Consider the following 25,147-nt stretch of genomic DNA (forward strand, 5'->3'; position numbering starts at 1 on the left):
TACATAATGCTTATATGGTTAACAAATGATCTGAGGTGGCAACCCATGTGATTTACAACAGTAGAAAATCTCAACCATTCAATACTTATACAACAAACACAGAATGACAATTTCTAGACCGTAGGATCTCTACTCTTTCTTAGCGAAGAAGCTAAAACACTTTAGCTTGACTCGTTGTAGACTTTAAGATTCTTTAGTTAATAAGCATATGCTGAAACGTTGCCGTTTTGGTCTTTTAACTTACGTACTGTAACGGATTCTGAAGTTCTGTCAACTCTCTAAGGCAATTCCTTCTTCTCAAACCTTAACTCCGTTTCTTCTTTTTGGTTACTTGATTGTAGCTAACTTTTGAACATCATTCACAACCCAGAAGGTACTCTTCAATTTCTGATTTTTCCGAAAAAGTGAGAAATAATGCAAAAAGGGTATTTAATGCAGTGCGATCCAGGTAACGAAATACACACTCAGGAAGTAGGTAATGATATCCCAAAATTTATAATACAAGTTGTGGCGGACCCAGGCCCTGAGGGTAGGCCCAGGCCTGCCCTCAACTTTAAAAAAAAATTTGAAAAGTTTTTTTCAAAGGTCAAAAAAAAAAATTAAAAGTTAAAAAATTAAAAAGTTAGGTTTTATCTTTTTTATATTCAAATTTTTCTTTCCCAATTCCCAACTTCCCTTTTACATGCGGTTCTGATCTGGAGTGATTGTAATCCATATTTTGGTAAACTTTTATGTATTCTACTTTTGTTAGAGTTGTGATTGAGCTCTAAATTTGTGTAGAATATTTTTTGTAGATTTGTGGTTGTTGTAAATAATAATCCTACTTTTCCCTATGATTTTATATTGAATTTCGATAGGATTTAGGATACTTCTCATACAATTTGCATCATAATTGCTACCTAATTCTATTAATTTGTCTTTGCAAGCCTAAACGATGATTTTGAGTATAAATGACAGTTTTGAGCGTAAATTTCGTAACTTGAGCTTGGAAAATCAGAATGACCTGATTATAGAATTTTTGGAAAGCTAAGAAGCAGATCTACAACTTTCATGTTTTGGGTTTTTCCTAATTCTGACTGGACAAGGGTGAAAACTTGGCTTGAAGTCGTAAACAGTACGTTGGAAACTGAAGAAAAACGTCTTTGGACATGCTTCAGTATTTCTGCCATAACTTGCGCTGTAGACCTCGGATTGTGCTGATTCTTGAACAAGTAGAAAGATAATTTAAAGGGTTAAAATTCATATGTTTAACACTTTTCCATATTCAAACTCTTTCACGCTCAAATGTGGCCCAAAAGATTCTTGCCGCGATGAAACTGCGTCACATGTGAAAAATAAAACGACGCGTTTTGGCTTGCTAGGGCTTGGTCCTTAAATGAAAGAGTATAAATTAGCACAAAAATGAAAGAAAAAGGGTCTTGATTCGTCATTTGGAAGGCAGCTCTTGGAATGAGAAGATTATTGAAGATTTGGGCTTCAAATTAGAGAAGATTTCTCAATCTTTTGCTTGTTTTTCAATGATGAATCTTGGTTCAGTTTGTTTTTGTTTTTGTTTTTTTATTTTGTTTTTGAGTATGAACTGAGTTGTTTAGCTAGGGTTTGATGTAGCCTTGATACAATGATTCAAATTTATATGGATTGATTTACTTTGAGTTTTAATTTCATGATTGAGTGTTTATCTCTTTACTTAATGACTTTTGAATATTTGATCACCATTCAAATGTGTGTTGTTTACAATGAGACTGAGAAGTGATTTGTGATTGTGCCTCTTGGGATAAATACCATAGATTAAGCAAACGCTAGAGATAGGTTTAGCGATTTATGAAATCTAGATAGAATTCTATAAAGCTTAAAAGACTTTGAACTATTAATCTTCATTTTGTTGGGTGCGGAAGGTTAATAGGGATAAGTAGGAAAATATAGCCTGAGAAGGTATGTTTTACAACTTAGAGAATTCCATTTTCAATCAAGGAATTAGAACTTGGGTAATAGATTCTATGATTTGGGTTAGCGTATCTAAGTAAAATCAACACCCTAGCATTTTTTTAGCATTTTGTTTTATTAGTTAAATTGTTGGGTTTTGCTTTAATTTCATTATCATTCATTTGTATTTTCTTAAATTGTATTTAGTTCGTTAATTTTCCATCAATCCAATTTATTGTTGCTTCAATTAGGGCTTAAACTAGAGAAATCGGTACTTAATAACACTATCCTCGTGGGAACGATACTATACTTATCACTTTATTACTTTTTGCGACTAGTGCATTTGCTACATTTGCATGTTTGTCAAAAATACGCATCAGTAAACTCTTTTGATTATATTGGATTTAAGTGAATCGTTAAATTCCCGTGGTTTTTCTTATCTCTTCACATTGAAGAGGTTTTTCCACGTAACAATTTTTTTTGTATTTCCTTGTGAATTGGATATTATTTTCTTATGTTTTCACTCGTTGATTGGCAAACAGTGGCAAAGCAAGGGTCCCCCCAGGCAAAAATCCTGGGTCCGCCACTGAATACAACACATATCAACCTTGTAATGATGCTAGTTCATGAATTAGAGAATTGAATACATATACATGGTTATCGTTTATTGATTCTAGAACTAACTACTGATGTGTGTCTAACTGTGTTTATGTGCTTTTCAATTTTCAATTTTATTTTGTTGTCGATCAAGAGATAGGCATAGGCTGGAGCCAACTAATTAAAGCAACGACAATTTGAATGGAAATTCAAAAGCAGCAGATATGCATTATGCATATATAGGTCAAATAACAAACAGCTTTTTGTATTGTATGGCTAGCATATACAACTGTTATAATTGTTCTTTCATATAATTGATTGAAATTGATTTGATTTTAATCTATGAACACCCTTTCTAGAAAAGTGTCTTTAAAATCCATTTATAAAACATAAGTGGAGAGTAGTACAAACCGAAGCATAAAAAGAAAAATTAAATAAAATCTAAATAAATACAGGGTATTACATACATAATGGTGGTATCTTTACATTCTTGTTCATCCAAGGTCTCACAAAGATTCACACCTCTTGTCTCAAGAAAACAAGCCGGGAAGACACCACTAAGCAACATGAATAATGCAAACGAGAGGAACCCATTTCGCTTCTTACCAAACATTGAGTGCTTGTCCCACCTTCGATGTGGTAGAGTTTCTGACGGAAGTGGGAAATAACTCGGTCGCATTGTTGTGGTGAAGGCTTGAAGCGGTGCCGTTTTGAGCAAAGGGTGCGTTAATTCTGAGCATTGATTGACTGAAGATCCAACGGCTGCAATGAGTCTCCTTGGACAACAGCATAACAGCACACTTAAAGGCAGATATTTTCTTTAGGAATTATTCTCTCTTTCTTCTCGGTCGAGCAAATTGGGTCTGTTTTTCTTGTGATTTGTGGGTTGAATCTTGTAACTTGTTTTGAGTGATTGGTTTCAGATCATTCGGGAGTGGTTGTACACATATATCGTTAGGGATTCCAAGGAGAGGGTCTCTAGGGTTAGTTACAGAATTATTGAGGATTGAGAGATTGTTGTACTGAGTGTATAAATCTGTATTAGATTCTTACTCAAAAGTAGTACAGCGAGTTTGCCTATTTTCCGAACTCAACGTGAACATAGCTTGCTTAATATTGAGCAAGTGAACTACAGTAATTCTTGTCGTTCTTGTATGTGTGTTTGTTTTTTCTTGTGTGCAATTGTTTAGGTTTTGGATTTGGTGTTAGTTATAACACGCATATATCAGTACCACGTTGAGTGATACACATGCAGTGTGGAAGAATAACATCAAATTGTAAGCGTCCGTCACTAATTATGCCACAAATCACACTTACTATACAAAATGCAAGCATTGAAGTTGTCCTATTCCATCTTTCTATTATGAAATATGATAGAGCATAGGCAAGTATGTCTAATAAAGCATTCAACATAAAAGAAAAATATATTTTTGAATCTAAATTTCCAACGTCCAACAGCATGCCATAGTAAATTAAGCCTATGCAAAAAGCAACACCCATAACCAACAATAATAACATTCGTAAAGCCCATTTTTTCTTGGACATGCATTTCCTTCATAAACTAGTAAAAGTTGAACTTCTGCATTTCTTCCTTAGGAGGCATGTTTGACAAATTCAAGTTCAAGCTGTAAAAAAATAACTGATGATGATGAAAGTTTTCACAGTACTGCCACTGCCTCAGCTTCATATACATTCAGTAAAAGCCATCTAGGAGATTCACTGACAAAAGGACAGACTATTATACAGTACTAGATTGCCGCAACTGAAGTCCAAACATAAAGGATTTTCCAGGAAGAATCTCTATTCATGTAAACAATTGCTGGTAAGGTTAATATTCCAAAAGAAAATAAAGAAAATCCAATGATACCCACTGGACCTTGCCATTTTCTTCCTACCTTCTCCGTTAACAAAACAAGAGCAGTTGTGAGCACTGACGATCGGAAAAACCCGCACACAAATCTTAAGCTTGAGTATATCCATATATCAGTGGAGATGATGGTTATAAAAGCAGTGACAGGCATTGCAATACATGAAAGGAAAAAAATTTCTTACGACCAAAAGATGAATCACAATGTGTTGCGAGAACAAATCCACACAATAATCAGGGAGCGTCAAAGAGCAAGTTACTCTCAGTTAGAGAGACGACTGCAAGCTAAACAAAAAATTTTAATTACGATTTCCTAAATCCTCTGGAATTCATTAACTCCTCTGTCCTTTGGAGAACAGAGGAGTTGATGAATCCTCCAAATATGTAAATGAGGACTTGTATTAACTGGCTACACCCAAAACCTCGCAAACTTTGCTCAATCATTTCGACCAGGGAGTCAAACTCTGTTACTTGATCATCCTCTGAGTTGGTTTCGGAGAACAGAGGAGTTGATGAATCCTGCATACGGAATTAAATAAGAACTTGCAGTAATTCTAGTTAACTAATTCCGGAATTTTAGAATGAGGCAGTTCAGAAGTAGCTATCATTAAGAGTTGATCAAACCATGATTAAAGGTCAAGAAAGAGGATAATGGTATTCTCTATACTTTGATAATTATCTTCGAAGCAGCACAGGAATTGTCTGCGCACACAACATGTTCAAAGACAACTTCCTAGCAGTGACCAATCGATTTAAGACATTATTGTTTTCCTTAACTTATTTGCCAAATTGTCAAATAACATTGATGATGTTGTGATTTACACCCATGAGAAGTAAGTAGATTCTGTGATGGGATTTATGCCAAAGATTGGATGCAACTGATGATTTGATGAAGGATCAATGAATAAAAAGCATAAAGGATAAATAATTTTTGAAGTGGTTCAGATGCTAGGTGTAAATCTTACGTCTACTGTTTGCCATATTGTTTTCTTTATTTTTTCCGATGTACAAGTGTGGCTATCCAAAGTCTCTGTCAATTAGGGTGAAAAGTCGACTTATATACTATTATAATGGTAATTGGTAAACTTGTAAATAAAATCAACCTAATTGCAATAACACATGACATGAATCTGCGTTTCAAGGATTTACCGTACACCAAACAGAATAATAAACGATATGTTTGAAATATATTAGAGTCAAGTACAAATTGACCTGGCACATCATGTGACATGTGGGCCACATTACCCCAAAAAATTAAGGAAAAAAAAAAGTTGATTTCAAACCTAAAATTCCCACATTGTGCGACCTAAATCAAATTCCCTTCTAATTTCATCTTCATCCTAAATCAAATTCTCTTTGTCGATAAACCAAAATCGAATTCCATCCCAAATTTTACAATTCCTACCTTGTGACCACCACTCTCAACGGCTCATACTGTTGGCGCATACCTTCAAAGCTCAATCACCACAACCATTGCCATTATTTGTACTTGTAGCTTTACTATTTTCACTTTCACTAATAAACTCATTCCCAAAACCCTGAAATTCTTATACATATCTCAGTCTTCATTTTTATTCACATTTCATGGATTTGGCTCTTGAATCTTCAGTTTTCAATCGACCCACATTCGTTCCATTAATAAAAAAACATAAATTATTAGGCTCGACCAAATTAATGAAAGCATTAATTAGGCTCAACCAGACTCGAACTTAGTACTATAGCAACTAAGTTGAGTTCGAGTACTCAGATGCTTAACTAAATTTCACCCCTAAGTACTGGTCCTAAGCTCCACTGCTGGTTACACCAACAAAAACGTAAATTATTTTCGACTCAGCCCTACTTCGGTCCATTGAGAGCTAAGTGGCACTCATATTAGCCAACTATGGCCGGTTTACAAAGAAATAAATAGACATAAAGAAGGAAAGAAAGAAACAGACTTGTTTGGCGGACGGGAAAATCATTAAGGTTTTAGTGGAGCACCAGCTGAAAGTTGGCAAGGCATGATGGTGATTTTGTGGGTTTAAGTTTTCCCAGCAATCGTAAATCATGAGGTTAGTGGAGCACCATTTGAGGACCACGTTTGGGTATTGCTTAATAAGCCTGCAACTACTAGCATGCTTGAGTTGATGCTGAAGGCTGGTTCTTTTTTTTTTTTTTTTTTTTTTTTTGACGAGGTGTCTATGCTGGATTACACGTATTTCAAATAGTTATTCAGGATCTTAAAACTACCGGTCAAATAAGAATTCCAATGATCACTTTTATTAACAACTGTGAGAACTTACACTTTAGACTTTAGTGTCAGATCATTCCTCTCATTCTTTGAATTATATAAGATCTAGACGAGGTTACAAGGAGTGTTTTCTCCAACTAATACCCTAGTTATTAATTTATTAGAAGATGGGCATATTATAAAACTAATATAAATTATGTATAATAATAATCAATTTTTTGAGAATCATACTCAAATATTATGGGATTCATCGTCCTTTGACTAAAATGATATTTTAAGAATAAATCCAGTGCTATTGAAGCATAGTCTTCACAAAGTTAATATAAGAGTGTCCTTACTAAAGAATTACTAATATAAATAATTACAATAAAAATAAGTAACAGAGTATAAATATTCTAATAAAAACAATAGTAACAAATTGTAGCAAATATAAGGTAAAATATATATCATGCAATTTTTTTAATTTTTTTTAATTAAGTTTGGGGTTATTTCTTTCAATAGNTTCCTAGCAGTGACCAATCGATTTAAGACATTATTGTTTTCCTTAACTTATTTGCCAAATTGTCAAATAACATTGATGATGTTGTGATTTACACCAATGGGAAGTAAGTAGATTCTTGATGGGATTCATGCAAAAGATTGGATGCAACCGATGATTTGATGAAGGATTAATGAATGAAAAGCATAAACGATAAACAATTTTTAAAGTATTTCAGATGCTAAGTGTAAATCTTACATCAATTGTTTGTCAGATTGCTTTCTTTGTTTTTTCAATGTACAAGCGTGGCTATCCAAAGTCTCTATCAATTAAGGTGAAAAGTCCACTTATATACTATTATAATGGTAAACTTGTAAATAAAAATCTAACAGTAATAACACATGACGTGAATCCACGTTTTAGGGATTTACCGCACAAAAAAAAGAATACTAAACGATATGTTTGAAATATAGTAGAGCCAAGTACAAATTGTCGTGGCACACCATGTGGCATGTGGGTCACATTACCCCAAAAATTTTTTTTTTAAAAAAAGTTGATTTCAAACCTAAAATTCCCACATTGTGCTACCTAAATCAAATTCCCTTATAATTTCATCTTCATCCTAAATCAAATTCTCTTTGTCAATAAACCAAAATCGAATTTCATCCCAAATTTTACAATTCCTACCTTGCGACCACCATTCTCAACGGCTCCTACACCCGTCGCATACCGTCGAAGCTCAATCACCACAACCATTGCTGTTGTTTGTACTTGTAGCTTTACTGTTTTCACTTTCACTAATAAAATCATTCCCAAAACCCTGAAATTCTTGTACATATCTCAATCTTCATTTTTGTTCATAATTCATGGATTTTGCTCTTGAATCTTCAGTTTTCAATCGACCCACGTTTGTTCCACTAATAAAAAACATAAATTATTAGGCTCGACCAAATTAATGAAAGCATTAGTTAGGCTTGATCAGACTCGAACTTAGTACTGTAGCAACTGAGTTGAGTTGGAGTACTCAAATACTCAACTCAATTTCACCCCTAAGTACTGGTCCTAAGCTCCACTGCTGCTTACACCAACAAAAACATAAATCATTAGGTTAGTGGACCACCATTTGAGGACCACATTTGGGTATTGCTTAATAAGCCTGCAACTACTAGCATGCTTGAGGTGACGCTGAATCATGCCCCAAAACTCATCTTCTTCTTCTTCTTTTTTTTTTTTTTTTTTTTTTTTTTTTTTTTTTTTTTTTTTTTTTGACGTGGTGTCTGCGCTAGTTTGCACGTACTTCAAATAGTTTTTCAAGACCCTAAAACTACTAGCTGAATAAGAGTTTTAATGGTCACCTCTATTAATAGTTGTGGGGACTTACACGTTAGACTTTTCGATTACCCCTCTCATTCCCTGAATTATATAAGATCAAGATGAGGTTATAAGGAGTGTTTTTTACAACTAATACCCTAGTTACTAACTTATTAGAAGATGGGCGTATTATAAAACTAATATAAATTATATATAATAATAATCAATTTTGTGAGAATCATGTTTAAATATTATGGGATTCATCGTGTTTGACTAAAATGATATTTTAAGAATAAATCCAATGCTATTGAAGCATAGTCTTCCCAAAGTTAATATAGGAATGTCCTTACTAAAGAATTACTAATATAAATAATTACAATAAAAATAAGTAACATAGTATAAATTTTCTAATAAAAACAATAGTAACAAATTGTAGCAAATATAAGGTAAAATATATATCATGCAATTGTTTTAATTTTTTTTAATTAAGTTTGGGGTTATTTCTTTCAACAGAATGATGTATAATTTATAGTTCTATTTTTAGACAATAGATATTAGTATTATTTATAAATATTTCATTTACACCTAATTTGTATTATATTTTTACATATAATTATATATTTTGTATACGGGGATCCATCAATTCTTCAAATTAACCTGCCGTCTTTGATCCAATAGAGACAGTTCTCTAAGGATATCTAAAGCAATGGATTTTTTTTTTTTTTTTTTTTTTGATAATTGGGGTGTTTGGACCAGTTTACATGCACCTCAATTAATCATTGGAGTCTAGTGAACACCCTACAATCTCAAAAGACAATATTATTGTGATAGATATTCCTAAGATTTGAATTTAAGAACTCAAGAAATAGAATAAACCCCCTTGATCGCCAAGTCAAACCCTTGGGGTTCGTTTTTGGATGTTTTCCATCCTTATTTATGTAAAAATACTAGTTTATTTTTGGTAAAATAATTTATTATAGTGGTTAATTAAGAGACAACTCCTGGGTTGGAGGTTGCCTGAAGTTGGACTCACTCTTTCAACTTCTTGTGAGAATGTGAGTTACGGGCTAAACCCTAAGCCTACCACATGAATCCTTGCTTCTATCTTTAATTGTAGGACCTCAAATAATTGACCTCTGTAGATAACGCTAAGCGCTAATGACAATAAAATTTGGTATAAATAATTCAGAACTCGACCTATTTATAGCCTAACTTATTTGGCTCTCTTCATCTTCCTGTCCTTTTCCAAGAATTATAACTGGCAAGTTTCAAATAGAATCATCAGAATAAATAGCCAACAAATAAAACTGAGTTCGATTCACCTCAGCTACTAAAAGAAGTAACCACTGAAGACTTATCCGGTTGTTAATTTCAAGCCCTCGGAGGATTAGTTTAGGTGTGTGCAAACTGGATCGGACACCTCCGATCAACAACAAAACAAGGGTGGCCACTGGAAGCTTACTCAGTCATTACCTTTAGGATCCCCAGGGATTAGTTGAGATATGCACAAACTGACCCAAATACTTCCAATCAATATATATATATATATATATAGATGAGATCGGATTGGTTTAATAATTGAAAAGTAAGTTATCATAAGCCATTTGCATTTGTTTGTTTGTTTTATTCTTTTGTAATTATATATATGAAGGCAAATTATTAATGCTTGGCTTTGAATTCGCAATAATTGTTGCTTGGATTGTGTAGCATTAACATTATTATTGGCATTTCCAATTTGTTTGTAAACAACTCAATAGATATAATAATTTATTATGCAATTAAAATGATGAAGGTGATACTGATTTGTTTGGTAATTGTACAATATATTTAATTAATTTTAGGTGCCTGGTTTATTTTTTGAAGGCAAGAAAGCGTCTATACTTTAGAATTGAGTATGTTTGAGTTTTTATATTATACCTAACAATAATTGTTAATATACTTTAATGTAAAAGTGTATAAAATTATGTGAGATTTTCGGGTAATGCTAAAACATATCTTACAAGACTCAAACAAGTAATTTATTACAAGTTTTTTTATAAAATGGTTTTCATTAAATCAATTAATAATTCAATCTTAATATTAATTAAATTATAAGCGTAAAGATATCTAATTTTAAGTTTTTAACTGTGTCTAATGTTTCCAGAAGATGTTAAATACCCTCTTGTTGGGGGAAGAATAATTTTTTAGAGTAAACTACATGTTCCCACCCCTGTTGAAATTACCACATTGCCCTTAACAAAAAATTAATGAATTACTTTTTTATAATTAACTAATTTTTATATGAAAACATTAAATATTAATGAATCAAGAGATTTTTTTTTTTAAATTTATTAGAATAAACTTTAAACAATAGATTTTTTTATTAATGTTAATCGAGATGTTATGAAATTAAAATTTACTGTGACTTTGTAATAATGTAAAGTCAACGCTGGTTCTAGAATAATCTAACGTAATTTCACAATTTCAAAAAACAAAACAGCGCTCCCATCTGCATCTTTGCACCGGCAAAAGATGTTTAAAATAGGACAAATAAAAATGATAAAAAAAAAAGCTATAAGTAATCTCCATATCCACGTGGAATGTGGATCATGGAAGCATGAAAACTTTATCTTATTAAATTATTGTCGGTCCTTTTTCTTTGGAGGCTTAATTAATTATACAAGGGAAATCATATTTTATATCTATTTTTTATAAATTAGTTGAATTCATTGTTTTATGGACAAATTTAACCTTACTTATAAAACCCAATTTTGTTCTACTTATTGTTTATCTCTTCAAACACCCCTTCTCTCTACACATCAATGTTTACGAAAGGAGTTTCTTTTAATTAAATAGACACATTTTTTTTAATTAGGAATATAACTTGTGAGTAAGTAGAAATAACTAGGCATGGCAATGGAGCGAGGGGGCAGGGATCTCATTCACCGTACCTATTTTCGCCGTTAAAATCACTCCCCACCCTCGCTCCATCCCTGTTATGGGGATGACAATAATTCTCATTCCCTGCCCCAAAGGGGGATGTTGGTGGCCCATTCTCGCCCTATTAATTTTATACAAACATAAATTAATTTGAGCATTACCAAACACAATAGTTAATTCTCGTCCACATGATAAACACCTAAATTAATCATTTAAACATAATTAATTATACATAAATATGGTTTAGGGTTTGTTCTTGTTCAATTATTTAGGGTGAGGGAAATTGAAAAAATATAGGTTTATATAGGTAGGATAATTATATATATATTAATTTTATATATTATATACGAGACAGAGTGGAGAAAGACATCATCCACCCCCTGCCCCATCCCCGATGATCGGGATTAAAACACCCGCCACCCTTGCCCCTATCCCCCAAAAAACTGGGGTTTTCCCACCGTATATGGGGCAAGGCAAGATAGGTCCTCAAAATCCGGAGAAACATTGTCATACCTAGAAATAACTCAACAAATGCATTTAAAAGAAAATCTCGAAATAAAAAATTCATTTATTGATAAAAAAAAATGTTGAAAAAAATATCCTTTTGTAAATAAAAAAATGTATATTTAAATAATAAGTGTCTATTTATTAATATACACATGATTACAAGAAATTTCTTATCTTTCTTCTACGCGTTTAAAAATTAAAATAAAAGTTGTAAATACCGTAATTTGGAATTAGTGCAACAAAATTACTTTTTCTGACAGGACAGGAGTCGGTCAAATAAAGCGATCATTCACATTTTATACAACAGCAGTAGTGCAGTATAACTCACCCTTTTTGCTTTCCCTTTCAGAAAGGAAAACACCTAACTGCCGTTATTAACCGTTAACGCGCCTATTTAATGTCTACGCGACTACGCCTCTTTATTGGTGTCTCCCTTCCCTTATGCGAAGTGTGAACTTCTCTACGGTCTGCCTCCAATTGCGAAATCTATCTTCCAAATAATTTATATTATATAATTTTAATTTTAAATGATAGTTGAAAAACACTAAAACTTTTAACTAAAACCATTATCTATAATTGAAAGATTTTTAAAATTACTGTTATGCCTGAAACAAGGGCTGATCACCGATCAAAATTCAAAAAAAATTTCAGAACATGCTACATCTCTAAAGACAAAAAGAATATAATTATAAACAATTCAACCAATTCAAGAATTTGTCCCGATATGAATTTGGTTTACACAACTGCTTGTGCCTCATTTAATTTAAGAATATTTTTTAAGTTTTCAACTAATAGTAAAAGTGTAATCATTATCTTGAAGCAAAATATATATAAATAACCAGCTCCCTCCTACATTCTCTAAGAACACTTAAAACACTAAGCACTTCGTAATACCATATCGCAGTTCACGACCTTTTGTAAACTTGTTTAATAACCAAGAACATATTTATATAAATAAACACAATAGATATAAGATTCACTTTAAACATCTAAATCACTATAAAAATTCACTTGTCAGCGTTATATTTATATCTTTGCATGTTAATATGCTTATAGCTCCTCATTCACTTGCTATAATCAACCCAGGCGTGACTTCTTAATATTTTATATATACAAAATTATTGGTATCAAAATCAAGCATGTACGATATAATTTTATGTAATTATGAAATCATAATTATTATAAAAATATATAAAATTATTTCAAATAATATCGTTTTCATAATATTACATTAGTAATTATTAATTAATATAAAATTTAAATCAATCTTTTATAATCAAGATACTTCCTGAAAACAAAACTAACAGTTACTAGTCACTATCACTAGTGACCGGTAAGTTTTAAAAATGGTAAATAAGCTTTTAACTACGATTTCAGATCACGGTTTCTGCTTACGTGGCGACATGTCGGCGGTCACTGCACGAAACCACCAGAATGACCACTGCACTCCAGCTAATTTTTTTTTTATAATCGTATACCCCTGGCTAAGGTTTCTCTTTCTTATTGTCTTAAGACTCTTAACCAACTCTCCCACTATCTTCCCATTTTCCTTCACTTTCTTGCCCCCTCTTTCCCAATTTTCCCGAGAATCTTTTATAACCCCAAACACCTTTAATTCGATCTTCAATTGTCGGCTATTTATAATCAAATGCGTAATTAGTTAAAGATAGAACTGACATAACTATGGAAAACGGAACAGTTGAGGACGGAGTTTGTTCCAAAGAATCCGTGAATGGAAGCCACGATGTGTGGAGTTGTAAGAATTCCGATTCTTCTTCTGCTGATCATCTCGTTGTTATGGTCCATGGTATTCTCGGAAGGTCTGATTTTTTTTTTTTTTTTCAATTCTCCATCTCTTTTAGTTGATTATGATAAAATCTTTAATTTGATTAGTTTATTCAATTTTTCTTATATATAGAATTGTAGGATTCAATTAAATGCTAATATTTCCTTAATTGAATGTTGAATTTGTGTTAATTGTGCAGTGCTACTGATTGGAAATTTGGAGCAGAGCAGTTTGTTAAAAGGCTGCCTGATAAAGTGTTTGTTCATTGTAAGGAGGTTTTAACCTTGTATTATGCTTTATAAAATTCTTTCACATTTTTTCTTATGTAACACATTTGCAGGTATTATTGCTGCTTTTAATTACCATTCTCGTAACCAGTTTCAAAGAAAGGCTTTTGGTTTGACTGAGATTGGCATGATTTGCTCATAAATATGATTAACATCATTTCCTTGAAATTCTGGTTTTTTTTTTTTTTTTTTTTTTTTTTTTTCACTTATCCATCATTCTTGCGAAATGGGTGTAAAATCAGTGGCTTAATTCAATAAGTGGATTGTCAACTACCAAATGTTTCAATTTTTGTGCCCTTTGTCAGCTTAATGTCTAATACTGTTTCATGCCGGAGTGGGTATGTGCAAACTAGTGCGAAATGGGTATTTGAACATCAATTATATTTTGGACCTGTTCTGCAGGTAGTGAACGAAATATGTCTACACTGAGTCTGGATGGTGTGGATGTAATGGGTCAGCGGTTGGTGCAAGAGGTTGGTATCTTGTTAAAGTTGTGGATTGGCATAGAATAATGATACTATCAATGAGTTCAAATCTCTCAAATCTGTTTTAAATTTCATAGAAGATCCATCAACTACATATTCTGTTTTGTAATTAATGGAATGCTTGGATAATAGGTCCTTGAAGTAATACAAAGAAAGCCAAATTTGCGTAAAATCTCCTTTGTTGGTCATTCTGTTGGAGGTTTAGTAGCAAGATATGCAATTGGTAGACTATATAAACCTCCTAGGGTTGAAAATGTTGACAATCCATCAGCTGAGACGTGTGAAAAGAATTCATGTGGTACAATAGGTGACCTGGAGGCAATGAACTTCATCACTGTTGCTACCCCACATCTTGGTTCTAGGGGTAATAAGCAGGTATTTTGTTAATTTACTTTTTCATTTCAGATTTTTTATTAGAAAGTTGTGAATTTCATGAACATCCATCCCCTATTGATATAGTGAGCAGGCTATGCAAGTGCAAATTATTGTCAAGTAGTAGGTTCTTGGCCTAATGATACGCACTTTCCCCGTCCCCGTCCTTTGTCATTCCACATTCTGCTTTATGTCAATTATTAGTTATTTTTTGTTGGGTATATCTATGTAAAATAAATTTGCCTTGTTAGTTGACTTGAAAAACTTGGTATTCTTTTCCAGGTACCTTTTCTCTTTGGTGTACCTGCCTTTGAGAAACTTGCAAATGCTGTTATTCATTTGATATTTAGGAGAACAGGTCGGCATCTTTTTCTTAATGATAATGATGAGGGAAAACCTCCATTGCTGAGATGCATGATAGAAGATCATGGTGAAAATTATTTCATGTATGATACATGCCTATAACTTTTGCATATATATATATATATATACAACATTTATTGAATAATTCTCCGCTTTTTTACGCAGGTCTGCACTGCGTACTTTCAAACGACGGGTGGCTTATTCAAATGTGGGCTATGACCGTATCCTTTTTTCATGATTTACGTAGCCTTAGGGGCGCAGCTCTATAGTNCTTAATGTCTAATACTGTTTCATGCCGGAGTGGGTATGTGCAAACTAGTGCGAAATGGGTATTTGAACATCAATTATATTTTGGACCTGTTCTGCAGGTAGTGAACGAAATATGTCTACACTGAGTCTGGATGGTGTGGATGTAATGGGTCAGCGGTTGGTGCAAGAGGTTGGTATCTTGTTAAAGTTGTGGATTGGCATAGAATAATGATACTATCAATGAGTTCAAATCTCTCAAATCTGTTTTAAATTTCATAGAAGATCCATCAACTACATATTCTGTTTTGTAATTAATGGAATGCTTGGATAATAGGTCCTTGAAGTAATACAAAGAAAGCCAAATTTGCGTAAAATCTCCTTTGTTGGTCATTCTGTTGGAGGTTTAGTAGCAAGATATGCAATTGGTAGACTATATAAACCTCCTAGGGTTGAAAATGTTGACAATCCATCAGCTGAGACGTGTGAAAAGAATTCATGTGGTACAATAGGTGACCTGGAGGCAATGAACTTCATCACTGTTGCTACCCCACATCTTGGTTCTAGGGGTAATAAGCAGGTATTTTGTTAATTTACTTTTTCATTTCAGATTTTTTATTAGAAAGTTGTGAATTTCATGAACATCCATCCCCTATTGATATAGTGAGCAGGCTATGCAAGTGCAAATTATTGTCAAGTAGTAGGTTCTTGGCCTAATGATACGCACTTTCCCCGTCCCCGTCCTTTGTCATTCCACATTCTGCTTTATGTCAATTATTAGTTATTTTTTGTTGGGTATATCTATGTAAAATAAATTTGCCTTGTTAGTTGACTTGAAAAACTTGGTATTCTTTTCCAGGTACCTTTTCTCTTTGGTGTACCTGCCTTTGAGAAACTTGCAAATGCTGTTATTCATTTGATATTTAGGAGAACAGGTCGGCATCTTTTTCTTAATGATAATGATGAGGGAAAACCTCCATTGCTGAGATGCATGATAGAAGATCATGGTGAAAATTATTTCATGTATGATACATGTCTATAACTTTTGCATATATACATATATATTTTTTTTTATATTTACAACATTTATTGAATAATTCTCCGCTTTTTTACGCAGGTCTGCACTGCGTACTTTCAAACGACGGGTGGCTTATTCAAATGTGGGCTATGACCGTATCCTTTTTTCATGATTTACGTAGCCTTAGGGGCGCAGCTCTATAGTTGTTTACTTCAATTTTCTGTTAAACTTTGTCTATTTGTTTTCCATTACAAATTTCATATAGATATTGTTGGCTGGAGAACGTCATCAATAAGACGTGATAGTGAATTGCCGAAGGTATTGTTATCTACTTTAATTTGTTAGTTTAGTTCCATTTCTCAACCTTTTGGTCAGAGTATAACAAGCAAAACTTATTTTGGTGAATAGTGGGAAGATTCACTTCATGAGAAATATCCACATATTGTACATGAAGAACATTGCAAGGCATGTGATGCAGAACCTAATTCAATGGAAGATTCTGGTTCTGATAAGCTAGAGGGTTTGTAACTTACAAACTTTTGAACTACTAGCACTTTAGTTTGCTTGTGTCGATTGACTTTGTCAGTTGAAGTTCATCTGCTTGCTTAATGATTTTAAACATATGCATATATTCTGCTTGCTTAATGAGTAAGAGCATATACATACATTCTGGGATCAATGGTTGCATGTCTTTTACAAGTTGTGAATCATTAAACAAAATTATTCCGAATGATAAAAATTACATGTCATACTCGACATTTTCAAGATGCATTATGTTGCATGCGGTAATCTCAAATGTGAAAATTGAACTGGTACCATGGTCCAGAACGTTTGTTATAATTGTGTAAAAAATGTGGTGTCATTGATCAGGGCCTTGTTTATTTACTTGTAATATCTTTGATTCCGTGTGGCATTGCAGTTCTGTTCCATTTAGTTGACCATTATCAATTTCATAACCTTTTACTAGCTCTATCATAGATGATGTTGAGATGTTACTGTCTGTTATGTGAATTGTGTTATATGCTTTAATTTAATGATCTTTCAAGTAATAAGGATATTTGTTGGACCATATTGTGCAGAGGAACTGGTAACAGGCCTATCTCGTGTTTCATGGGAAAAAATAGGTGTTAGCTTTCACAGCAGCAGACAGAGGCTTGCTGCTCATAGTGTTATACAGGTATTTCTCACTCACACATGTATGTGTGCAGACATATGTGCACACATATACTCTCAGACGCTCAACAGATATATGTTGCATGCAATCTTGTATAAGAATTACAATGCATGCAAAATTATGATGCTGTGGGTTTCATGATTTATCATTTCTGGTTAAATATGTAGAATTTGCTCTTTTTGATGTTTGGAGTGCTGATTTTATGGAACACCTTAATAGGTGGAAAAAAAAAAAAAAAAACACTTAAATTTTCCATCTTGATGGGGCAAATTCTAACACTGTATTTTACAGGTCAAAGATGAAGCCATGCATATTGACGGTGCAGATGTCATACATCATATAATCGATCATTTTCTCACGTAGAAGTTATTTACTCTTATAGAACTAACACATCGAAGCCAGTGGTAGAAGGTTCGCATAGGTAAGCACATTGAATATTGCTAGGGAAATCCCTCTTTCCGCACTAAACTGTTAAGATTGTTTCTGAAATCTCTGTAGTTGCAGGTGGATGTGTCCCGAGTGTCAGAGAGGAGCAATTGCATAAATTTCGACTAAATCTACAGTCGTAAGAAATTTTGTGTATTCATCATCTATTGTTTTGTATATGAGACAATATTTGTTAATAAATGCAGACAATCCACATAGTATTTGTATCAATTCACCCTTTCGTATATCTGATGGTGTATGTATGAGACAAAACACATACATGTAAATATTGCTGTCGCGGTCAGTTAATGTGTAAGAATTTAAGGTATTGAAGGAGAAGTAACAACTTGCCTTTTTCGGATTTGGAGATGATTGATGGTCAAAAATACGCCCATTCAACTCATATCGTATTTGTATTTGTAGGATTGGGGTCAATTTCCTGCAATAAATTGCAGACCAAATGAGACTCCAGAAAGGCTTCTTGATTTTGACGCATTTTTGCAAAAAGAAATTGCTGGTAGTTTCACGAGAGGTACTGCCAAACAAAAGGATAAATTGACCATCTAAGAGAAAATTAATGTGAAATATATATAAAACTGTAATGATATAAAATAAAAAAATAAAAAAAAATAAAACATCTTTATTTAAAAAATATTAATTATCAATTAAGTACACTAGCTATTTTACAATAAGGATTATAATTTAGAATTATAAAATAAGATTTATTAAACCTAGTTATTCTCTAAACTGTTAGACAAAAGTTTATTTACAACTATTGGTTTTATTTGAATTGAAATAAAATATGGAAAAAATTTAATCCCCTAATAATGGTTACTGTTGCGTGTCACTAATGTGAAAAGCATTTGCATTGGGCTCATGCTGTCATGCAACCCAGCGTTTTATAAACGATTAATGTACTGTTGCGTGTGACAATTTAAGCCGCTGAGTAATTTCGTATTCCTTTTTGGCAGGAAAGTTGAAAGTTCAAAGCTTGTATCTTTGACCATCTCAGTGTTTAATTACTTGGCAAATAGAAATCGCATTTGCATTTGCCAAGGATCAATCCCATATTGTCCCTTCATTCCTCTGAATCTCTTTACAAATCTACCTTTCCCTCTTTATCATAACCATCTTCTTCTTCTTCTTCTCTACTTTTTCAAATCTTTCGAATTTTATTCAATGGATCTTTCAATTTCTTCTTCTTGGCTTTCTGTCTCTCCGCCCCCATTTCTATTCAACTCTAATAATAACTTCATTCTCAATCCGCTATTTCGCAACTCCAATTTCGATTACAGAAACTTCCAAATTAAGCCGTTGGTTTCGCGCCAAAATCGTCCTATCAGATGTCAGGTTTTCGATCATACGGCCAGTACTGACGGTTTTGTTCTCGATGATGTTCCGCACTTGACTAATTTTCTTCCCGACCTACCGGTAATCTTTCTTCTTCTTTTTCATTTTTTTTATTTTAACATATCCGGTAAGTTTGTTCATATTTAAAGTTTAATTGCTTACTCAGATCTTTATTAGTGTATAAATGTGCTTGTATTCATAAATATACATATATTTAGTATAATTGCTTTTGACTATAATGAGAAATGAATTTTGAATTCTATGGAGTAAAAATACTATAGTTTGAAGTTAATTAAGGTAAATTTTGAGGCATTGAATTCGAAGTAGACCAGAAATTGCGAAGCTTGATGCTGTCAAATGCAAAAACAGTTAAAACACGTTCAGTTTTGTGTTTGAAAGCAGGATTTGAAACACACAAAGCGCTTCTGTATTTTTATTTTTTATTTTTTTTGAAAAATTTAGCTGAAGGATTTTACTACTTCTGTTATCAGAAAATGATTGCTATACCGACTTGTTCGTAGATTGCAAAATAAAAAATTGGAATTCTCATTTTCATAAAGTTGATCAAGATGGTTTGGCTGTATGCAATGCACCCATATGCATTGGTGGAGTTTAAAGTGAATGGGAGGATTAGGATTTAAGGGCATGGAATTGTGAGAACGAACTCACAAGATCATCTGTCGGGTTGAGTCATGACTTATATTTAGTCTAGAAATCCTCCATCATGTACTTACTCTTTTGTTGGGGTTTGATATTTTGGATGGTTCTATTGTCTTTTGAACTACTTTATGGACATGTAACACAGGCATGCTTTTCCTTTTCTTTCAGTCATACCCTAATCCACTGCAAAAGAGCCAAGCATATGCTGTTGTCAAGTAAGGCATTTCAATTATTCAGGAAGTTTTATTTTGAGCTTGTGATTAGGCCAAGTATTTGTGGACTTATCTTACTAGTTTCCTCCTGCTCTCGAGAATCTCAGTTCTGGTCATTGATTTATTGTGCATATATTCTTCTGTTTTGGTAGGAAAACGTTTGTTAGCCCTGAAGATGTGGTTACCCAAAGAGTAAGTAGAAATTTCAATTTAATTTTGATATTTTGTGTTTCTTGCTTTCACCTGCTTAATTTTGGTGCATTCCTTCAGATAGTTATACAGAAAGATAGTCCTAGAGGAGCACATTTTCGGCGTGCTGGACCACGAGAGAAAGTATGTTTTCTTTTTGAAGCACCATTATATGTTCTCTTTGAAAGGCTATACAAAAATCTGATAAAAAATATTTCTGATATTAGGTATATTTCAAGCCAGAAGACGTGTGTGCTTGCATTGTGACTTGTGGGGGTTTATGCCCAGGGATTAATACAGTCATTCGGGAGATAGTATGTGGCTTGAATTACATGTATGGGGTTGATAATATACTTGGCATTGAGGTGAGTTCAATATATATTTAACTTCCATCACTTGAGAGAGTTTTCCATTGATTGATCAATTTATCTTCCATCTTTTTTTGTTTGCTTATACAAATTTTTGTACCAAACCTATTGTTGAAGAATTGTGGTAACTTTTGTTTACTTTTTGGTTTTTGCTTATTGAATTGACATGTTTTTTCCTTGTAATTATTGAGGGATGAAATTTTAGATAGAGATCATGTTAACATTAGAAAGTAGATTGGGATTATATGGGGATAATTCCATATTGGTGATCCAATCCATTTGCTTCATTTTTAGTTAATTTGATGTTTGGACTACTTAATATGAGGTGGTAATAAGTTTAATTAGTTTCTGAGAGAGCAAGTGTTTCCTATTTAGTATTCATTTATAGTCACAGTAGTATAGAAATTCTTATGGTAGCAGGTGCTATTGGGACTATCATTTTGAGTTTCTTCCACTGCCTTGTGGCATGGAACTCTTCACAATAACATGCGAGTGGGTTGCCATCATAATTTGGTTAGATTTTGATACTCTGGCCAGATCTTCTGTAATTTCATTTTAGAGATTTAAAAATAAGAACCTTTTATATTTCATTGTGTTGTTTATATTTGATTCTGAAAAATTCTTTTTGAAAGTAAATTGAGATTTTCTTGGGAAATAAAAAATTTATAAGTGTGGCCCTTGAGGAGTTATAATCTATGCTAGTGTTCTTCGTATATCAATCATTTGTTTTTGAAACAGGTTTCCATTTCATCAAAGAATGAAGCCTGTTTGAATATATGTCAAAGTGCTCTTTTAAATGGTAAATCTTGCTGCAAATATATGCATGTTTGTTAACAACTTCCCAGACATTTAGGCAAGCAGTTATGCTGCATGAAGAAAATTTGACTAAGCTTGTAAGTTGCCTGACAATTTTCTTCTTTCATTTATTTATTTTTTCAAAAGCATAACTATTTTGAGGGGATTTCACTAGATGAATCCAATTGGTTAATTGAACTATGGTTGTTAAAAGTTTATATTTACTGTCACTTGGGAGGTGATTAGGAACAAAAGACAAGAGGATGAAGCTATGCTTCTGGTTTTTCAGACTCCATTTTGCATGTACATAAATTCTATGGTTTGCATTGTATTATTTTCTTAAATTTTGTATTTATTTCTTGATCGTGTCTTGTATCAAATTTTCAAATCTGATTGCATCTCCACGATCTCGTTGGATTATCCAGGGTGGATACAGAGGCTTTTACTCTAAAAATACCATGACATTGAATCCTAAAGTTGTGAATGATATCCATAAACGTGGTGGCACTTTTCTTCGTACTTCACGAGGAGGTCATGATACCCACAAGATTGTTGACAATATAGAAGACAGAGGAATAAATCAGGTGGAGATATGAGTACTTTATCTATCTTAAAAAAAAAAACATTTAACAAGCAGAAATACTGATCTCTCAATGGACTTTAGGTGTATATAATTGGCGGTGATGGTACACAGAAAGGAGCAGCTCTTATTTACAAGGTGATAATTCCTCATACACATCTATATTTATATAAATTTCTATTTTTCATGCATACTAGTTAGGCTACATTGTTGTGATGTAATATCAATGTGTTTTCGTATTTCTGTCCTCTCAAATGGTCTTACTGGCACATTTTGGTTAAGGAAGTTGAGAAACGTGGTCTTCAAGTGGCAGTTGCTGGCATCCCTAAGACAATTGATAATGATATTGCTGTAAGTTGTTTCACCACTCTACAGTGCTGGTTAAGTTAATATCAATGAGTTATGTTGATTGTTCAGTAAAAAGCTTGACAAGAATTTATGCTTCAACATGAGAATTGATGCATGTACATATAAGAAAATCATTTGTTTTAAAGAAGTTCATCTGTATATTAGGAATTTCTTCTTTTTTCACCATACAGTCATATGTTCTTCACAAACAAAAACAGTTATATTCTTTGCTTTTGTGGTTTCAGGTGATAGACAAATCTTTTGGTTTTGATACTGCTGTTGAAGAAGCTCAGAGGGCCATTAATGCTGCACATGTAGAGGTCGAAAGTGTTGAAAATGGAGTTGGAATTGTCAAACTTATGGGTAGATACAGTGGTAAGTATTTTAAGAAACATGTGAAACATTGGTGCATATTGTTATCAGTTGTTTACATTATATTTCTATTCTTGTTATATGTTTTTGAACTTTACTTCTGCAGGTTTCATTGCTATGTATGCAACTTTGGCAAGTCGAGATGTGGTAAGACTTTACTCCCATGCCATAAAAACCTGAGCACCTTATTCTGACCTTAAAATATTCCTGGATCAAATTTTGGGTGTAATTATAGTGCTATAATTTATGTAGTGATGAAATGCGAGCCCTGGCTTTTATAAAATCTATTTCAAAATAAGCTCCACTTCTATAAACTCTACATGAGAAAGTCATACCAAACAGCCCCCAAGTAGAATTATCGAAGATAATAAGTTGAATTTATATTATAGGGCTTGAGGTTGATGGTTTATTTTTCTTCTATGTCATTTTGTGTGTAATAGTTTGTTGTTTGTGCAACTAAAAGAGTAATCATGAGATTAGAATACAGTTTTATGGTGTAATAATATTTCAGATATCAGTCTGATAATAATGTCTTAATTCTTGATCAACAACATTATGTTTGAATGTTACAGGATTGTTGCTTGATTCCAGAATCTCCATTCTATCTAGAAGGCCAGGGTGGACTTTTTGAATTTATTGAACAGCGGCTTAAAGAAAACGGGCATATGGTAATTGTGGTGGCAGAAGGAACAGGACAAGATTATGTTTCCCAAAGCACACCTGCAGTTGATGAGAAAGATGCATCAGGAAACAGATTACTCCTTGACATTGGTCACTGGTTGACTCAAAAGATTAAGGTGAGGCACAACATTTATTCTCCCAGGCTCTTAATGAGATTATACCCTTGGATGCAGTCTGATTAATCAAACAATATTTTACCATTTATGACTTTTGCAAAAGGATTTTTGGCCATGAAATGGGAAGTTGCAAGTGCCAGGTGTGAATAAACCATCGTAAGATTCTTTATGTGTAAGCATGTCTCAACATTTGATTCTAGGAGAGACTTGAGAAGCATTGTATGATTACAGTTTCAAAAAGCAAGCATGAAAGGATACGTACTACAATATAAATAGTCATGGACAACATGGTTAATTCTGTGACATGAAATGTTTACCAGACCAATAACCTTGAGTTGAATCTTATCTAAGAGAGTTAAATTTACAGGATATTTACTTTAACCAATGTATTCATTTTATTTTTTTCCTTTTCTCTGAGTAAGGGCATCTTTTTTCTATAAGCTGAAGAAATTTTTTCTGGTAGTTTCCTTTGTACTAGTTTTGTATCAATCTAATGTAATTATGCTTCATGTCACAGGATCACTTCACTAATATTCAGAAGATGACAATAAATATGAAATACATAGGTATATTACTGAAATATCTTTTATTATTTTATTGTTTCTATTTTTTCATGAACTTGAGTTTACTTAGCATTCAATATTTCAAGTTAGTAGTGACATGGAAATGTCAAATATTGCTTTTGCCAACTTTAAGGATTCTGTTTTATGGATGCTCTGGGAGAAACATGAATGATATGGATAAAGAAAAAGTTGTGGACTATTTCCAGAGTTTGGCAAAAACATTCTCATTTGTTGAATATTTCTTTTACAAACAACTTTATGCAGATCCAACATACATGATACGAGCTATTCCGAGTAATGCATCAGACAACATCTACTGCACGCTTCTTGCCCAAAGTGCTGTTCATGGGGCCATGGCTGGGTTTACAGGCTTCACAGTTGGACCTGTAAACAACAGACATGCTTATATTCCAATCTCTGTAAGCACTGTTTCTCCTTTGTCAGTGTTTCCGGATATACAACATTTTATGTGTATAGTAACTCAAGTTACTGATTTACCTATTGGCTCGAAACTTTCTGCTTGTGATACTTAATTTAGTGTATGAAATTTTTTCACTTTTGTGCTGCATTGGTACAGTCAAATTTCTCATTAATTTTGAATGGCATGATGCTTTTTTGCAGCATGTTACTGAGACACAAAAGACAGTTAAGTTGACTGATAGGATGTGGGCTAGGCTTCTTGCATCAACGAATCAACCTATTTTCTTGCATAGCAGTGATAAGTCGCAAGATAGTGTTGATAATGAGGCTAATGAAACAATCGACAATATGAAGATTACTTCTATTTAGATTTCACTTGAGTTCAGATCCAAACAGTTTACTGCAATTTAGTTCATCAACAATGTGAAGATTATTTCTATATGGATTTCATTTGAGTTCATATCCAAGCAGGTCAGTAAAATTTTTTATTGCCATTATCGCAAG

At 33.1% G+C, this 25,147-nt stretch overlaps 2 protein-coding genes across 4 annotated transcripts; both read left to right on the forward strand.

Annotated features, from left to right (window-relative positions):
• The first annotated feature begins 13,315 nt into the window (after nucleotides 1-13,315).
• Nucleotides 13,316-18,367, forward strand: LOC116146185 (putative lipase YOR059C). 2 transcript variants are annotated; one of them, XM_031431594.1, is made up of 11 exons: nucleotides 13,316-13,652; nucleotides 13,818-13,885; nucleotides 14,308-14,378; nucleotides 14,523-14,765; nucleotides 15,045-15,208; nucleotides 15,291-15,346; nucleotides 16,655-16,707; nucleotides 16,798-16,909; nucleotides 17,469-17,566; nucleotides 17,855-17,984; nucleotides 18,062-18,367. In XM_031431594.1, the coding sequence occupies exons 1-10, from the start codon at nucleotides 13,516-13,518 to the stop codon at nucleotides 17,924-17,926; spliced, it is 1,074 nt and encodes a 357-aa protein (XP_031287454.1). In that variant the 5' UTR covers nucleotides 13,316-13,515; the 3' UTR covers nucleotides 17,927-17,984; nucleotides 18,062-18,367. The 2 variants fall into 2 exon arrangements, with proteins under 2 accessions (XP_031287454.1, XP_031287455.1); XM_031431595.1 differs by having other exon boundaries at nucleotides 18,068-18,367.
• Nucleotides 18,368-18,952: 585 nt separating this feature from the next.
• LOC116146183 (ATP-dependent 6-phosphofructokinase 4, chloroplastic-like) lies at nucleotides 18,953-25,146 on the forward strand. Of its 2 annotated transcripts, XM_031431592.1 has the most exons (14): nucleotides 18,954-19,420; nucleotides 20,168-20,214; nucleotides 20,364-20,403; nucleotides 20,482-20,544; nucleotides 20,628-20,765; nucleotides 21,989-22,147; nucleotides 22,228-22,281; nucleotides 22,426-22,494; nucleotides 22,737-22,866; nucleotides 22,970-23,010; nucleotides 23,436-23,660; nucleotides 24,178-24,226; nucleotides 24,488-24,642; nucleotides 24,845-25,145. In XM_031431592.1, the coding sequence occupies exons 1-14, from the start codon at nucleotides 19,169-19,171 to the stop codon at nucleotides 25,010-25,012; spliced, it is 1,590 nt and encodes a 529-aa protein (XP_031287452.1). In that variant the 5' UTR covers nucleotides 18,954-19,168; the 3' UTR covers nucleotides 25,013-25,145. The 2 variants fall into 2 exon arrangements, with proteins under 2 accessions (XP_031287453.1, XP_031287452.1); XM_031431593.1 differs by lacking the exon at nucleotides 22,426-22,494 and having other exon boundaries at nucleotides 18,953-19,420; nucleotides 24,845-25,146.
• Nucleotide 25,147: the final 1 nt, after the last annotated feature.

The sequence above is a fragment of the Pistacia vera genome, unplaced genomic scaffold, assembly GCF_008641045.1.
Source record: "Pistacia vera cultivar Batoury unplaced genomic scaffold, PisVer_v2 Contig474, whole genome shotgun sequence".
NCBI classification, from domain to species: domain Eukaryota; kingdom Viridiplantae; phylum Streptophyta; class Magnoliopsida; order Sapindales; family Anacardiaceae; genus Pistacia; species Pistacia vera.

Excerpts from the sequence above, each read along its gene's own strand:
- LOC116146185 (XM_031431594.1), top strand. The coding sequence starts at position 13,516 with ATGGAAAACGGAACAGTTGAGGACGGAGTTTGTTCCAAAGAATCCGTG. Across the intron at positions 13,653-13,817 it reads GTCCATGGTATTCTCGGAAG|TGCTACTGATTGGAAATTTG; the intron begins GTCTGATTTTTT and ends TTAATTGTGCAG. Across the intron at positions 16,708-16,797 it reads GTGATAGTGAATTGCCGAAG|TGGGAAGATTCACTTCATGA; the intron begins GTATTGTTATCT and ends TTTGGTGAATAG.
- LOC116146183 (XM_031431592.1), top strand. The coding sequence starts at position 19,169 with ATGGATCTTTCAATTTCTTCTTCTTGGCTTTCTGTCTCTCCGCCCCCA. Across the intron at positions 23,661-24,177 it reads GGTTGACTCAAAAGATTAAG|GATCACTTCACTAATATTCA; the intron begins GTGAGGCACAAC and ends TTCATGTCACAG. Across the intron at positions 24,227-24,487 it reads AATAAATATGAAATACATAG|ATCCAACATACATGATACGA; the intron begins GTATATTACTGA and ends AACTTTATGCAG.